The sequence below is a fragment of the Podarcis melisellensis genome (assembly GCF_964234715.1).
Source record: "Podarcis melisellensis genome assembly, chromosome: Z".
Lineage (NCBI taxonomy): Eukaryota > Metazoa > Chordata > Lepidosauria > Squamata > Lacertidae > Podarcis > Podarcis melisellensis.
The window spans coordinates 17514009-17530156 of NC_138547.1; the positions used below are offsets into that span (position 1 = coordinate 17514009).

The 16148-nt window shown below is 46.7% G+C and overlaps 1 protein-coding gene across 7 annotated transcripts in view; it reads left to right on the forward strand.

Moving 5' to 3' along the window:
- Positions 1-16148, forward strand: part of RXRA (retinoid X receptor alpha) — a 132032-nt gene that overhangs the window by 90346 nt on the left and 25538 nt on the right. For all 7 annotated transcript variants that reach the window (XR_014164890.1, XM_081897868.1, XM_081897870.1 and 4 more), the window contains 2 exons: positions 7777-7927; positions 12775-12954. Coding sequence is in view for 6 of the 7 variants with exons in the window: in XM_081897868.1 (XP_081753994.1) it covers positions 7777-7927; positions 12775-12954 (331 nt within the window). In the remaining variant the exon portion in view is untranslated. The remainder of the gene's footprint in view (positions 1-7776; positions 7928-12774; positions 12955-16148) is intronic.

Genomic DNA, 16148 nt, shown 5'->3' on the forward strand with positions numbered 1-16148 from the left:
TTATTCCAGCTCCCCTCCAGGAGATTATCTATATCTATCTATCTATCATCTATCTATCTATCTATCTATCTATCATCTATCTATCTATCTATCTATCTATCTATCTATCTATCTATCTATCTATTATCTATCATCTATCTATCATCTATCTAACTGGGGTTCAGAAAGAGTTGGAAAACTCCTCCAAGAGACAGCCTGCTCATCTCTGGGTGGATCTTGTGATGCTCAGCCACCTGGATGTGCTCAGACCTCCTTTGAAGGGCTGTAGCTCAGTAGTGGAGCATCTGCTCCTCATCCAGAAGGTCCCAGATTCAATCCCTGGCAGCATCTCCAGGAAGGCCCCTTGCCTGAAACCCTGGACATCTACTGCCAGTCAGTGTAGACAATACTGAGCTAGATGGACCAGTAATATTGACTCCGTTTATGGCAGCTTCTTACCTTCCTATTTAAACCAGCTCGTTTAGAACCATGAGGACTTGAATCTTGATGTGTTTTTAGAGGGGAGTGCCAAAAGAATCTGCTTTGCATTCAGAAGGTCCCAGCTTCAGTCCCCAACAGCATTTCCAGGTAAGGCTAGGAGAGAAAAATCCCTGCAAGAAACCCTGAGAGCCGCTGCTGCCAATCAGTGTGAGCAACACTGAGCTAGGTGGATGGACTGAAGGGTCTGATTTGGTAGAAGGCAGCTCCTTCTCTGCCCCCCTTTCCACCCATCTTCCTGACTTTCACTCCACATCTCCCGGAGGAGAGCTGCCTTGCGCTTCTGTCTATTTTTAGAGGTGGTCATGCGATGCAGAAGACCGGAAATAAACAGAAGGGGGGGGGAGAGATAGAGGGGGAGGAGGGAGGAAAAAGAGCTTGTCAGAGGATGCTCTCATGGAGAGCCCCTCCAGTTCCTGCTGGCTCAGAAGGAGGAGCTCTCATTTACTCATGGCCCGTCTTAAGTGGTTTTCCTGGAGGAGATGCTTAAGATGCTCACGCCCTAATGACTCCTGCAATCTGTCTCTCTCCTTCCAGCATCTTTCCTTTCCATTGTAATGCTGTTAAGAGGTTTTGTTTATGGGGGAAAGGGAGGCATTTCAGGCCCAGAGGATCTGCTTTGTGTGCAAAATGTCCCAGGTTTCGTGCACCTATTTCACTTCAGCACAGGCTTAGGAGCACATGGATTTAACTTTAATTTTTTTTGTAGGAAGGACTTAGAGAACCTACAGATGTCTTGGGTTCTGTGTTCCAGTTAACTCATCCCAGTCTTTTGAGGACTAGAATCTTTCTTTAATTTTATGGGAATAAGGACTTAGCAGCTGGTTTGCATGCAGTGGGTTCCAGGTTCTGTTCCTGGCATCCTCAGGTAACACTGGGGAAGGAAGAATCCCCTATCTGAGAGCTGCTGCCAGCCAGTGTAGACAGTGCTGAGCCAGATGGACCATTGCAATGGTCTTGACTAGATAGAAGGCAGCTTCCTAGGTTCCTATTTATTGCAGCCCAGAATTATGAGGACTAGAATCTTTTATTGTTACAGAAAGGACGTAGCTTAGTGATATCTGTGTCACAGACACACAAAAAGGAAGATAGGAGAGGAAAGGAAGGAGATACGATGCCATCTGTGCAAAGAAGACACTTGCATCCTTTGCTTCCCCTCTGCACCTCCCCTCCAGAATCCTGCTCAGCACTGCCCCCCCCCGCCCCATGAAGCTAGGGAGTTAATGAAGTGTGTGCCCCCACCTTCAAGCAGAGGTGGCACTGATGGAAGGTGTTGAGCATCAGATGGCAGGTGCCACTTGCAATCAGGTTATGCTCTGTCAGCGCTGAAGACCTAGCAGAGCAGAAGGACAGTTGGAGGATGTCTGGTTGTGGGCTGAGTCAAAGCCATCAGGGTTTGCTTCCTCCCTCCCTGTCTCCTCCCTCTCTCCACAAGACTGTCTTTTGCAATGCCCACAGTGGCATCTTTCAGGGACCCTGCTTTGTTTGGCATAAGGGGCTTGTGAAAATGGCCAGTGCTGCAAGCCTCTCTCCCTCTCTTCCTCCCTCTTTAAGAAAACAGTGGCTGACCATATGCCTCAATGGCAGGACCCAAGTACAAGAGTCCACTCCCCTCCTAGGTTTACAGCAACAGGGATTCAGAAGCATGACTGCCTCTGACTATGGAGGAAGAACATAGCCATCAGGGCTAATAGCCATTGATATCCTTCTCCTCCATGAATCTCCACCACCGCCTGCACCGTCGTGCAGTGGAGTTCCATAGTTTAACTCTGCACAATGTGAAAAAGTTTCTCTTATCTATCCTGAATCTCCCAACTTTCAGCTACATTACACGAGCTGAAAAAGCAAGAAAAGCTTCTTCCCATCTACTTTCTCCATGTGACAACACATAATTTTATAAAATTCTATCGTGCCACCTCTTACTTGCCTTTTCTGTAAACTGAAAAGTCCCAAATGCTTCAGCCTTTCCTCATAGGAGAGCCATTTTGCTTGCCATTCCCTGAACCTTTCCCAACTCTACTGCAATATCTCTGGCCCTGCCTGACGCTGTCATGCGACCCCTAGGCAGTTACCCACAAGGGATCACGGACACCCCCTTTACAAGCAGCTTCAGGCTGGTGAGTGAGCGCGTTGCTGTAACTTCAGCTTGGATTTGGACTCCGAGGCTTCCTGGTTCCTTCTGAGGCTGTGATGTGCAGAGCAGGTGGCGGCTGCTGCTCCTCTCTTTTAATATTTAGCCCCCTCCCCTTTCTGTTGCTGCTGCTCCTGGACTGCCAGGCTGTTCTGGGCTCAGCCTGTGGAGAGTGCCTGTCATCCCTTAGGCCATTCTGACAAGGACTTGGCGGGGGCCCGAGCCAAGGGAGGTAGCTGATGCTTGGATGCATTTAACTTTGTGGATGTCTTTCCTCTTAAAGGCAACGGTAGGGAATTTCTTAGACAGGTGTTTGTCCTTCGGTGTGTGTGTGTATAAAAGCAAAGTTGAAAGCTTCCTTAAACTGCATCAGACTGTGGGTCCATCTAGGTTCAGTATTGTCTGCATTGACATGCGGTGGCTATCCAGGATTTCAGAGGCCCTTCCTCCGGAATAAATTAAGATTCTAGCCCTCATGGTTCTAAAGTTCTAGTTTAAATAAGGAGTGGTCTTATGCTGAGACAGGCCACTGGTCCATCTAGTACAGGGGTCAGCAACCTAAGGCTCATGAGCTACAAGCAGCCCACGGGGGTCATTTAACCGGCCCACACACAGCCCCCGAACTGAGCCGGCCACTTGGTGAGTCCCCACGCGCTGCACTAAACCAGTGCAGCAAGGGGACTTGCTTCCACGGCGCCGGAAAACGTGTCTGTGCATGCACAGATGTTGAAAATCACATCTGCACAGATGCTGGAAATCACACGCGCGCACGTGATCCAGCCCACAGAGGGATCTCCGCTGGAGTAAACCTTGCCGGCCCCAATCTAGTAGCTCAGTATTTCCTGCATGGATTGGCAGCAATGGCTCTCCAGGGGTGTAGGCAAGGGACCTTCCCAGCCCAAACTGGGCATGCCAGGGATTGAACCAGGAGCTATCTGCAAACATCTGCTTAAGAAATTAAGTAGAGCCTGGCTGCTGGATCAAGCCAGTGGTGCATCTGGTCCAGCATCCTGCTCTCACAGTGGTCCACCAGGTGCCCCAGCTGGGGGAAGCCTGCAAGGAGGAGGACTGGCTCCCTCCTTGTCGTCCTCCACCAGCAGGTGAATGTTGTTGTTTTTGGGAGGTTTTTGGAACTGACTTTTTTTTTTTAAAAAAAGGCAAGGGCTTTTAATAGTTCTGTGCTGTTTCTATTAGTTGTATTTAATAGATCCTTTTAAATATTGTTTTAACTCTGTTACGGTTTAATTATTTTCTAATTATTAACTTTCAGCTTTTTGTATTTCATTTGTATTGTTTTAATTTGTGAGAACCACCTGGTCTGGAGAAAAGACAGGATATTGATACTATTGATAACAACATCAGTTGTATTCTGATCCACAAACAATGATAAATCCCCCTCATAACTTTTAAAATCAAAATCACCCAGCGCAGGGACAAAAGTTAAGATCTACCTGTGAAGAGAGGAGTTTGCATTCTTTTTTCTGTTTCTATTTTTGTTTAGATTAGTTAGGTTATTTTATTGCCATGTATTAGATTATATGAAAAGCCTTAATGAAAATCTTACTAAAATAATAATAATTAAAAAAAATCACCCAGCACACACACAAAAAAAATAGGGGGTGATGTTCATGTAAATTTACTCCAAACATTACTAACTTTTATCAGGACATAGAAAAGAAAGTACTTCTTTGCACAGCACATGGAACTTGCTCGCATAGGAGGCACCAACTTGGATGGCTTTAAAAGATGATTAGACAAACTCACAGAGGAGAGGGCTAATGAGGGCTACTAGCCAGGATGCTCTGCTCTGCTACTGCAGCTGGAGACAGCAATGCTTCTGAATATCACTTTCTGGAAGCCACAGGAGGGTTGAGGGTTCTTGGGCTTGGGTTCTGCTTGCTATAGTTTCTCTGGTTGACCACTGTGGGAACAGGATGCTGAAGTACATGGGCCATTGGTCTGATCCAGCAGGGCACCTTCTTATGTTCTTAACCTAGTCGTGCTCAGGAGGCTCTATTCTCAGTCAAAACCTCCCCCACACTTTTTTGGGAAGGAAGGTTGGATCTGGCTTGATCGCTTGCAAAAAGCAGAGTGAAGAAATTCATCCACTGTCCCTCATTAGATGCTCTTTGGAGCGCTTGAGCACAGAAGAGGAAGGACTTCTTGGCGCCAGGGTGGGAGAGGGGAAGACCCCAGGATGTGTCGTGGTTTTGGGGCCAGCCACTGAAAGAGGAACCTTGGGAGGTTCCCGTTCCTGGGAGCTGAGTTGCCCGTGGCTTGAGGTTTCTTGCTGACACATGCGGAGCATCGCCTTTGCTGTGTACAGCCTGGGTGGACAGGTGATGGGGAAAAAGTGGTTGGGCACTCAGACTCTGAAGCCGTGATGCACAAAGTCCCCAAGTGAAAGCTTCTGAACAGTTTCGCTTTTTCATTCACTGCCAGGCAGTGTTGCCCAGTGGTCAGGGAACTGTGGTCCAACCACACTTGGAGGCCACCAACTTTTCTATCCCTGCTGCTCCAGAAGGGAGGACCCAAACCAATGGATTCAAATTGTGAGGAAGGAATTTCCAACTAAAACCTTAGAAAGAACTTTCTGCAAGTAAGAGCTGCTTGATAGTGGTATGGAGTCCCTTGGAAGGTGGTGGACTCACCTTCGTTGGAGGATTTTAAACAAAGATTGGGTGGCTTTTTTTTAAGGATCCGTTAGCTGTGATTCCTGCATTGCAAAGGGTTGGATTAGATGACCCTTACAACTCTGGAATTAAATGATCCTATACTGGTTGTTGTCAGGATAAAATGGAGAGGGGCAACTCCATTCTTTGAGTTCCTTTGAGGAATGGTGAAATAGAAATGAAGTAAAATAATAATAACAATTAAACAGAAAAGGTCTGTTTGAATGCTAGCTGAATCTTTTTCTTCCACGCTGAGATAAATAACATACTTGTGACTTTAGCAAGGCTAACCCCTATTCCTTGCTCTTCCTCTGACTGGTGATCACCAGGCAGTTTGCAAAGAAGCAACTGGGTTTCCCTTCCCCCATGGAAAGAAAAAAAAAAACGCCCACATATTCCTTGCCAAAATAAAGAGAGGAAACAAGGCAGCCAACTTGCAACAGGAAATTTTTTTTTGCACCAGGCGGGTTCAGTCCTCAGGCGGAGACAGGACTGGGAGGAGAGAGAAACAGAAAGTGCTGATCTCAGAAGTTTAGAAAGGGGGGAAGCCCAGTTTGGCTGGGATGGCTTCCAGAAAAGCCACACATCTTCTTTTGGGGCACCACTGCAGGATCTCAATGTGTGACTCCGCGGTGGGGGCAGATAGATATTTGATATATGTGCATGCCGAATTCGGCAGAGATGTTATTGGCTTCGTGATAAAGGCGAACCTATGCAATCCACACTTCCCTAAACGAAACCTAAGAATGTAAGAAGAGTCCTGCTGGATGAGCCCAAAGGGAGCCCATCTAGTCTAGCATCCTGTTCTCACAGTGGCCAACCAGATGCCCCATATGGGAAACCCACAAGCAGGACCTGAGAACAAAGAGCCCTTCCCCCCTTCTGGGGTTTCCAGCAGCTGGAAACTCTCCTGCTGCTGCTGTGGCTGTTGAAGGGGGCTGTCATCTTCCCCCATCCAGAGACTCCTCCTGTTGCTGCTGTGGTTGTTGGGGGGCTGCTGTCTCCCCCACTTGGAGGACTGCTGCTGCTGTGGCTGCTACAGAAGCAAAGAGGACCGCAGAGAGTACTGCAGGGGCCAGGACCCTGGGCAGGCAGGAGAAGTGGGAACAGCTGCTGCCCCAGCTGGTCCAACTGCTGGGGCAGCATTATAAAGTCTGCCTGCCCTGAATTCCATCTACCTGGCCCTGCAATGCCAGGTCAATGGTTCACAAGACCACTGCCATCCATGACTTGATCGTGAATGGAGGACTTGACCTGGCATGTGTAACAGAGACTTGGTTGGATGAAGCAGATGGGCTGTCCTTGCCACTGCTTGTCCACCAGGTTTCTCTTATTCACAGCAACCTAGGTCATGTGGGCGGGGAGGGGGGGTTGCAGTGGTTTTTAGGAAGTCATTAGTTTGCACCAGGCATCCTATTGGGAAGACCCAGTTTTCCGAGTGCATGTTCTGGAAGTTGGGCAGTACAGGATTGGTGTACTGACCTCCCAGCTGCACCAAGGATTCCCTGCCCAAGCTGCTTCAGGTCGTGGCAGATGTTCTCCTAGAGACACCTAGTTTGGTTGTCCTAGGGGATTTTAATATCCACGCCGACACGACCTTACAAGGGGCTGCTTGGGACTTAATGGAAAGCATGGCCTCCATGGGGCTGTCCCTGAATAAGTTTGGCCCAACACATAGTCGCGGATATGCTTTAGACTTGGTGTTCACCTCTATGGATGTTGGTGATCCAACACTAAGCAAAAGCAAAACAAAAGAAGTCCCATGGTCCGATCATTTCCTGGTGCAACTGGACTTCTTCACAACCCTTCCCCTCTGCAGGCAGGTGGGACCGATTCAGATGCTCTACCAACTGAGCTATCCCCAGAGGTCGAGAATTAGCAGTCAGTGTAAGCTGCAGTGAGCTAGATCAACTCTCAGTTTGACTCAGGATAATGCAGCTTCTTGCATTCCTGTTTGAATCAGCCCTTTATTCAGAACTAGTTTGGAGTATTGTAGGTATTGAAACATTTGGATAGATGTGGTTTCAGATCCGTCTTCGGCATAGAGTACATTCTGAGAGTGACCTAGGGGCTCCAGGTTTCTTAGTCTTTTTAAATGTCAAGGTTGTGCTCTCACAGCTGTTATCCTGGGATTGCAGTTTGAAAGCACGTCAAAGTGCAAGTAGATAAATAGGTACCACTCCAGCGGGAAGGTAAACGGCGTTTCCGTGCACTGCTCTGGTTTGCCAGAAGCAGCTTAGTCATGCTGGCCACATGGCCCGGAAGCTGTACGATGGCTCCCTCGGCCAATAAAGTGAGATGAGCACTGCAACCCCAGTCAGTCACGACTGGACCTAATGGTCAGGGGGCCCTTTACGTTTACCTTACACATATGGTATGCCTTTGTGCTACACAGTTAGTTGAAGAGCAGTCCACTGTTTTGAAGTGCATTGCCTACATGTCCCTATGCATAGTTCTCTCACTTGATGCCTCCTGTTTCCTTTTTTTCTCTTTCAGCTCAATTCTCCAATGAACCCTGTCAGCAGCACAGAAGATATCAAGCCTCCGTTGGGAATCAACGGGGTCCTCAAAGTTCCAGTGCACCCATCATCTGCCATGGCCTCCTTCACCAAGCACATATGTGCCATTTGTGGAGACAGATCTTCAGGTAGCGCCATTGTTTTCAAACACCCTCCAGGGGGAGGCAGGATATGTGGGGCAGCAATGAGTGTTAGCTTGGGAGTTGCTCTATGCTAAGAAAGATCAGAACTAATTTACACCAAATTAGGGATTAATTTGTACTTATTTGTTTCACAAAATTTATACACTGCTTGATTGCAGTATGCAAAAAGATGAAACGATAAAATTGTCCCTAAGTAGAATTGATAATCATTTAAGAAATTTGAAAGGTTGAAATAACAATTATAAATAAATAATTATAAATATATAATATATAAATTATAAATAACAAACTCAAATGGGATTTTAGCAAGCCCCGAAAAGAGTACTGTGAAGGCCACTGCCTTCACTTAAGTTTAGGCGCTGTCACACACACAAAAATCCATTTCTTACAACGTGGAATAGGTGATCTTGTAGGTAAACTGGCCCAAAATTCTTAAGGGCTTTTTAAACACTAATTGTATCACCTTAGCTTATCTTTCTTCCCCGCCTCTGGATAAATTTGAAACAAGCCAAGCTTCTAGTCTTGCCTTGGTAATGGACTGGGTGAGAGCCAACAAACGGAAGCTCAATCCTGATAAGACAGAGGCACTGTTAGGGGGCGGTTTCCTGGACCGGATGGCTGGGAGGTTGCCTGCTTTTAATGGGGTTACTCCCTTTGAAGGAGCGGGTATGTAGCTTGTGGGTACTGCTGGATCTTTTGCTGTCGCTTGAGGCTCAAGTAGCCTAAGTGGTACAGAATGCCTTCCATCAGCTTCAGCTGGTGGCCCAGCTGTGGCCATATGCTGTGTTAACCTCCAGGTTAGACTAATGCAATGTGTTATACATGGGGCTGCCTCTGAAAATGGTTTGGAAACTTCAGCTAGTGCAGAATTCAGTAGCCAGGTTGCTCACCGGGGCAAGATGGCTTGAACATATTATGCCAATCCTGGCTGACTGCAATGGCTGCCAATTAGTTTCTGGGCCCAATTCAAAGTACTGGGTTTGACTTGTTGTTGTTGTTGTTTAGTCGTTTAGTCGTGTCCGACTCTTCGTGACCCCATGGACCAGAGAACGCCAGGCACCTCTGTCCTCCACTGCCTCCCGCAGTTTGGTCAAACTCATGCTGGTAACCTCGAAAATACTATCCAGCCATCTCGTCCTCTGTCGCCCCCTTCTCCTTGTGCCCTCCATCTTTCCCAACATCAGGGTCTTCTCCAGGGAGTCTTCTCTTCTCATGAGGTGGCCAAAGTACTGGAGCCTCAGCTTCACAATCTGTCCTTCCAGTGAGCACTCAGGGTTGATTTCCTTCAGTATGGAGAGGTTTGATCTTCTTGCAGTCCATGGGACTCTCAAGAGTCTCCTCCAGCACCATAATTCAAAAGCATCAATTCTTCGGCGATCAGCCTTCTTTATGGTCCAGCTCTCACTTCCATACATCACTACTGGGAAAACCATAGCTTTAACTATACGAACCTTTGTTGGCAAGGTGATGTCTCTACTTCTCAAGATGCTGTCTAGGCCTGTCATTGCCCTTCTCCCAAGAAGCAGGCGTCTTTTAATTTCGTGGCTGCTGTCACCATCTGCAGTGATCATTGAGCCCAAGAAAGTGAAATCTCTCACTACCTCCATTTCTTCCCCTTCTATTTGCCAGGAGGTGATGGGACCAGTGGCCATGATCTTTGTTTTTTTGATGTTGAGCTTCAGACCATATTTTGCGCTCTCCTCTTTCACCCTCATTAAAAGGTTCTTTAATTCCTCCTCACTTTCTGCCATCAAGGTTGTGTCATCTGCATATCTGAGGTTGTTGATATTTCTTCCGGCAATCTTAATTCCGGCTAGGGATTCATCCAGCCCAGCCTTTCGCATGATGAATTCTGCATATAAGTTAAATAAGCAGGGAGACAAAATACATCCTTGTCGTACTCCTTTCCCAATTTTGAACCAATCAGTTGTTCCATATCCAGTTCTAACTGTAGCTTCTTGTCCCACATAGAGATTTCTCAGGAGACAGATGAGGTGATCTGGCACTCCCATTTCTTTAAGAACTTGCCATAGGTTGCCATGGTCGACACAGTCAAAGGCTTTTGCATAGTCAATGAAGCAGAAGTAGATGTATTTCTGGAACTCTCTAGCTTTCTCCATAATCCAGCGCATGTTTGCAATTTGGTCTCTGGTTCCTCTGCCTCTTCTAAATCCAGCTTGCACTTCTGGGAGTTCTCGGTCCACATACTGCTTGAGCCTTCCTTGTAGAATTTTAAGCATAACCTTGCTAGCGTGTGAAATGAGTGCAATTGTGCGGTAGTTGGAGCATTCTTTGGCACTGCCCTTCTTTGGGATTGGGATGTAGACTGATCTTCTCCAATCTTCTGGCCACTGCTGAGTTTTCCAAACTTGCTGGCATATTGAGTGTAGCACCTTAACAGCATCATCTTTTAAAATTTTAAATAGTTCAGCTGGAATACCATCACTTCCACTGGCCTTGTTATTTGCAGTGCTTTCTAAGGCCCATTTGACTTCACTTTCCAGGATGTCTGGCTCAAGGTCAGCAACCACACTACCTGGGGTATACGGGACATCCATTTCTTTCTGGTATAATTCCTCTGTGTATTCTTGCCACCTCTTCTTGATGTCTTCTGCTTCTGTTAGGTCCTTTCCACTTTTGTCCTTTATTATGGAAATCTTTGTACGAAATGTTCCTTTCATATCTCCAATTTTCTTGAACAGATCTCTGGTTCTTCCCATTCTGTTGTTTTCCTCTATTTCTTTGCATTGCTCGTTTAAGAAGGTCTTCTTGTCTCTCCTTGCTATTCTTTGGAAATCTGCATTCAATTTCCTGTATCTTTCACTATCTCCCTCGCATTTTGCTTGCCTTCTCCCCCCCCCCCCCCGCTATTTGTAAGGCCTCGTTGGACAGCCACTTTGCTTTCTTGCATTTGCTTTTCATTGGGATGGTTTTAGTTGCTGCTTCCTGTATAATGTTGCGAGCCTCCATCCATAGTTCTTCAGGCACTCTGTCCAGCAAATCTAAATCCTTAAACCTGTTCCTCACTTCCACTGTGTATTCATAAGGGATTTGACTTAGATTGTATCTTACCGGCCCAGTGGTTTTTCCTACTTTCTTCAGTTTAAGCTTGAATTTTGCTATAAGAAGCTGATGATCTGAGCCACAGTCAGCTCCAGGTCTTGTTTTTGCTGACTGTATAGAGCTTCTCCATCTTTGGCTGCAGAGAATATAATCAATCTGATTTCGATGCTGCCCATCTGGTGATGTCCATGTGTAGAGTCGTCTCTTGTGTTGTTGGAAAAGCGTGTTTGTGATGACCAGCTTGTTCTCTTGACAGAACTCTATTAGCCTTTGCCCTGCTTCGTTTTGATCTCCAAGACCAAACTTGCCAGTTGTTCCTTTTATCTCTTGACTCCCTACTTTAGCATTCCAATCCCCTATGATGAGAAGAACATCCTTCTTTGGTGTCACTTCTATAAGGTGTTGTAAGTCTTCATAGAATTGGTCAATTTCAGTTTCTTCAGCACCAGTAGTTGGTGCATAAACTTGGATTACTGTGATGTTAAAAGGTCTGCCTTGGATTCGTATCGAGATCATTCTATCATTTTTGAGATTGCATCCCAGTACAGCCTTTGCCACTCTTTTGTTGACTATGAGGGCCACTCCATTTCTTTTACGGGTTTCTTGCCCACAGTAGTAGATATGATGGTCGTCCGAACTGAATTCACCCATTCCCGTCCATTTTAGTTCACTGATGCCCAGGATGTCAATATTTATTCTTGCCATCTCATTTTTTACCACCTCCAACTTACCCAGGTTCATGGTTCTTACATTCCAGGTTCCTATGCAATATTTTTCTTTACAGCATTGGACTTTCCTTTCGCTTCCAGGCATATCCGCAACTGAGCGTCCTTTCGGCTTTGGCCCAGCCGCTTCATCAGCTCTGGATCTACTTGTACTTGCCCTCCGCTCTTCCCCAGTAGCATGTTGGACGCCTTCCGACCTGAGGGGCTCATCTTCCAGCGTCATAACTTTTATATGCCTGTTGTCTTTGTCCATGGAGTTTTCTTGGCAGGGATACTGGAGTGGCTTGCCGGTTCCTCCTCCAGGTGGATCACGTTTGGTCAAAACTCTCCACTATGACCTGTTCATCTTGGGTGCCCTGCTCGGCATAGTTCATAGCTTCTCTGAGTTCTTCAAGCCCCTTCGCCACGGCAAGGCAGTGATCCATGAAGGGGGGGTTTGACTTATAAATCCTTAAATGGCTCAATACTTAAAGGACTGCCTCTTCCCATATGAACCAACCCAGACTCTGTAATCACTACTACTTTGTGTGTCTCCTCCATGAGAGGTCTGGGGGGTGGCAGCCTGAGAACCGGCCTTTTCTGTGGTGTCTCCCCATTTGTGGGATGCTCCCCCAGGGAGGCTCGCCTTCGTTGCCTATATTTAGGCGCCAGGCAAAAACATTCCTCTTCTCCCAGGCCTTTGGATAATTAAACAATCTATGGCCTTTTAACCTGTGGGGGGCTATTGTTTTTGCTTGTTGCTATGTTACGTATTTCTGTGTTTTTATACTGTAAAGCATCCTGTGATCCTCAGTTGAAGGGTGGTATATAAATTTAATAGATAAAAATATTCTCTAACCTTCCTGCAATCAATGACATACCTGAATCCTATACCCCTCCTGAGCCTGGAAAAGCCCATAGAACTAAAAGAGAAAATGGGATAGAGCGGCACTCTTCCAACTTCCTGCTTCAGCTCTATGGGTTTTTTAACTATGTGCACGACCTCATGACCAAGTTAGCCTCATTATCACCGTATTGTTGCTCTTTCTCTGTCCCCGCACCCAGGTAAACATTACGGGGTGTACAGTTGTGAGGGCTGCAAAGGCTTCTTCAAGAGGACAGTGAGGAAGGACCTGACGTACACCTGCCGGGACAATAAGGACTGCTTAATCGACAAGCGGCAGCGGAACCGGTGTCAGTACTGCCGGTACCAAAAGTGTCTTGCGATGGGCATGAAGCGGGAAGGTAAGGCGAGAAGGCGGCTCAAGACTTTGTGAGATCCAAAATTAGGTGGCAGGGTTCTGGGTTGAACCGCTTACGGCAATGCTAGAACACAGAGGAAGCCAAATATCCAGAGATGTGTGACATGCGAAAGGAATCACTTCTTCATGCAGTGTGTAGTTAAAACTATGGTGTTTGCTCCTACAATACGCAGTGAGGACTAGCGACATTCGGATGGCTTTAAAAGAGGATTTGATGAATTTATGTTGGATAAGCTGACCAGTGGCCACTAGCCATGGTGGCAAGGCTTTACCTCCACAGTTGAAGGCACTAATACTTCTGAATGCCAATGGCTGGAAAACACACTGTGGGGAGAGTGCTGTTGTAATGCAGGACACTTGGCTTGGTGGGCATTTGATATGGAAGGGGTCTTAGGTTCTCATGTGTTTGTAAGTTGGAGTGTGGTTGTCATTAAAAAAAAATGGTATCCCATATATTAATCTTGGATGGCTTTAAATGTGGATCTAATTATCCTGGAGGGCTTTAAAATAGGATTGGACAAATTCATGGAGGGGAATACTATAGCAGGCTACTAGCCGTGATTGTCCATGGTTTGAGGCAGCAATACTTCTGAATCCCAGTTGCTGGAAGCCACAGAGTGGCAGAAAGCGCTTGTATTTGCGTCCTGCTTCCGGGTGGGTTGCCCATCAGGGCATCTGGTTGGTGACTGTGATGTCTTATGTTCTTAATCCCCCTGCTATGAAATACTATATTAGGGAGAAAGGTTAGAAAAAACTCTGCGGCAGAATGGGGTTGCAACTTGGGAGTTTTTCTGTAACTTACCAGTGTTTCATTTTCCGTTGGCCTAAGCTACCCTGCAAGGTTGTTTCAGTGGTCAAGTGAGCCAGGACCAGTGTTAGGAGAAACTTGGATATATAAGCTAATCACCGTATGGAATCTTAAACCTAGGATATGGTCACCAGAATAGAATGTCTAGACGCTATTTTTCTTGAATTGGGCTTCCGTTCTTTTTCTTCCTACTACTACCACCACCACTACTACTACCATTACTAATATTACTACTACTTTCATTTCTATTATTATTTCCATTTCTATACTGCTTTATATTTTACAGGAAAAAATTCTCAAAGTGGATTGCAACACATTAAAACACGGATAAAACAATCCAGAATAAAACTAACCCAAGCTTCAGTGAAAATATTTCAGATCCTTCTCTAAGTGACATTTTTGCTTTCCCCGTATTTATGTCTGCTTAATTTAGATAGCTGCCCCATAGCAGAAGTACTCTAGGAAGCCTGTGTGGTGTATTGGTTAGAGTGTTGGACCAAGACCTGGCAGATCAGGGTTCAAATTCCCAATCAGTTATGAAACTCACTGGGTGACCTGGGGCCAATTACAGCCTCTTAACCTACCTAACATGGTTGTTGTAGGGATTAACTGAGGAGGGAGTGAGCCTTGTACTTTTTAGAGAAAAAAGGTGAGATGTAAATGCAATAAATAAGCTCCTGCACTTACCCACTTAAGAAAGCTGGAGGGGTCAGCCAGATGGAGACATCAGTCACCAACCCGGCATCCAGAGATCTGCCCATGGCCATGATTGGATCCGCGCCAGTTGCAAAATGTGCCTGGCACCTGGAGAGTTCCTAACACTGGCCAGGACCATGTCCATCTTAGGCTTGGGATGTGAAGGACAGAGCAGGATAGGGTACCCTTGCAGAGCTTTGGGGGGGTGATGCTCTCAGCTTCGTTTCACTCCTCCGCCCCCCCCCCCGGGCTGCCTTAGCTAAATACAGGCACTCAAATAACTGTTTCCCCACCTTCCTGCACATCCTGTGTTTCTGCCCTGCCTGCAAGAGGCAAGCTCTCCCGAGCATCCTTCTCTGCATTGCCCTAAGCACCAAGCGAAGCTGTCGTGCTTGATCTGTGGAGTTATTCAAGGACTTGCACGTGCAGCTGCTGGAAATGTCAAACTCTTCTCTCAGGAAGGTGATGGACAGAAGGGTGTTTGGAAGGAAGCGTGGAGGGCCCCAGAAAACAAAACAAGAATATATATGATGGGAGGGTGATGTCAGGTCTTAGGTGGCAAGTCAAATGTGGAACAAGGTTGGCTGTAAGCAGAGCCTTGCCTGGGCCAGACTTAAGAGCCTGCCTAACACAGCATCCTTATCCCTTCAATTGCCAATCAGAATGCAAGAAGCTGCTTTGTATCGAACCCAATCATTGGTTCATCTAGAACAGTGCTGCCTACACTGACTGGCAGTGGCTCTCCTGGATTTCAGGCAGGGAGTCTCTTTCCCATCCCTACCTGGAGATGCTGCTGGGAATTGATTCTGGGACCATCTGCATGCAAAGCAGATGTTCTTAACCACTGAACCATGATGCTTCCATTCTGTGTCTGCAAAGGCTTTATGATCTGGTTTTCAGAGGTTCCATCAGGTGGAGAACATCAGGCCTGAGGACCAGACATGGCCTTGTGGCCCTCTCTTTTCTGGCCCTTGGGACTCTCCAAGCCACACACCCTCACTGGCCTTCTGCTGCCCCCTTCTGGAGTGCCTTTGGTGGCTGAAATGTGTCCTTGTGCCAGGAGTATGCCCATTGTTTGCCTGGAAGGAGAAAGATGTACCGTATTTGTCGCTCTATAAGACACACCCGACCATAAGACGCACCTAGTTTTTAGAGGAGGGAAACAAGAAAAAAAATATTCTGAATCTGAATATTCTGAAACAGAAGGGGCTCTGTTTCTCCTCCTGCTTCGCTGAAGGGGCGCTGCGCAGCTTTCCCTCTCTGCGCAGCGCCTTTCCAGCGAAGTGAAGTCAAAACAGCAAGAGGGATCGCTGCGCAGCGAAAGCAGCAATCCCACTTGCTGTTCTGGTTTCGCCGCGCAAAGCCTCTTCAGGGCAGGGGGAGTGTTCCTCCTGTTGCCCTGAAGAGGCTTCGCACGGCTATCCCAGAAGTCAGAACAGCAAGAGGGATCGCTACTTTCGCTGCGCAGAGCTCCCTCTTGCTGTTCTGGCTTCAGCAATAGCTGCGCAGCCTGCATTTGCTCCATAAGATGCACACATATTTCCCCTTACTTTTTAGGAGGGAAAAAGTGCATCTTATAGAGTGGAAAATACGGTATGTAAAGTGTTGGGGTGGCGAGGGATAAAATCTTTTAGCTTTTGCATTGCCATAATGTAGAGTTAACGTCAGAATTG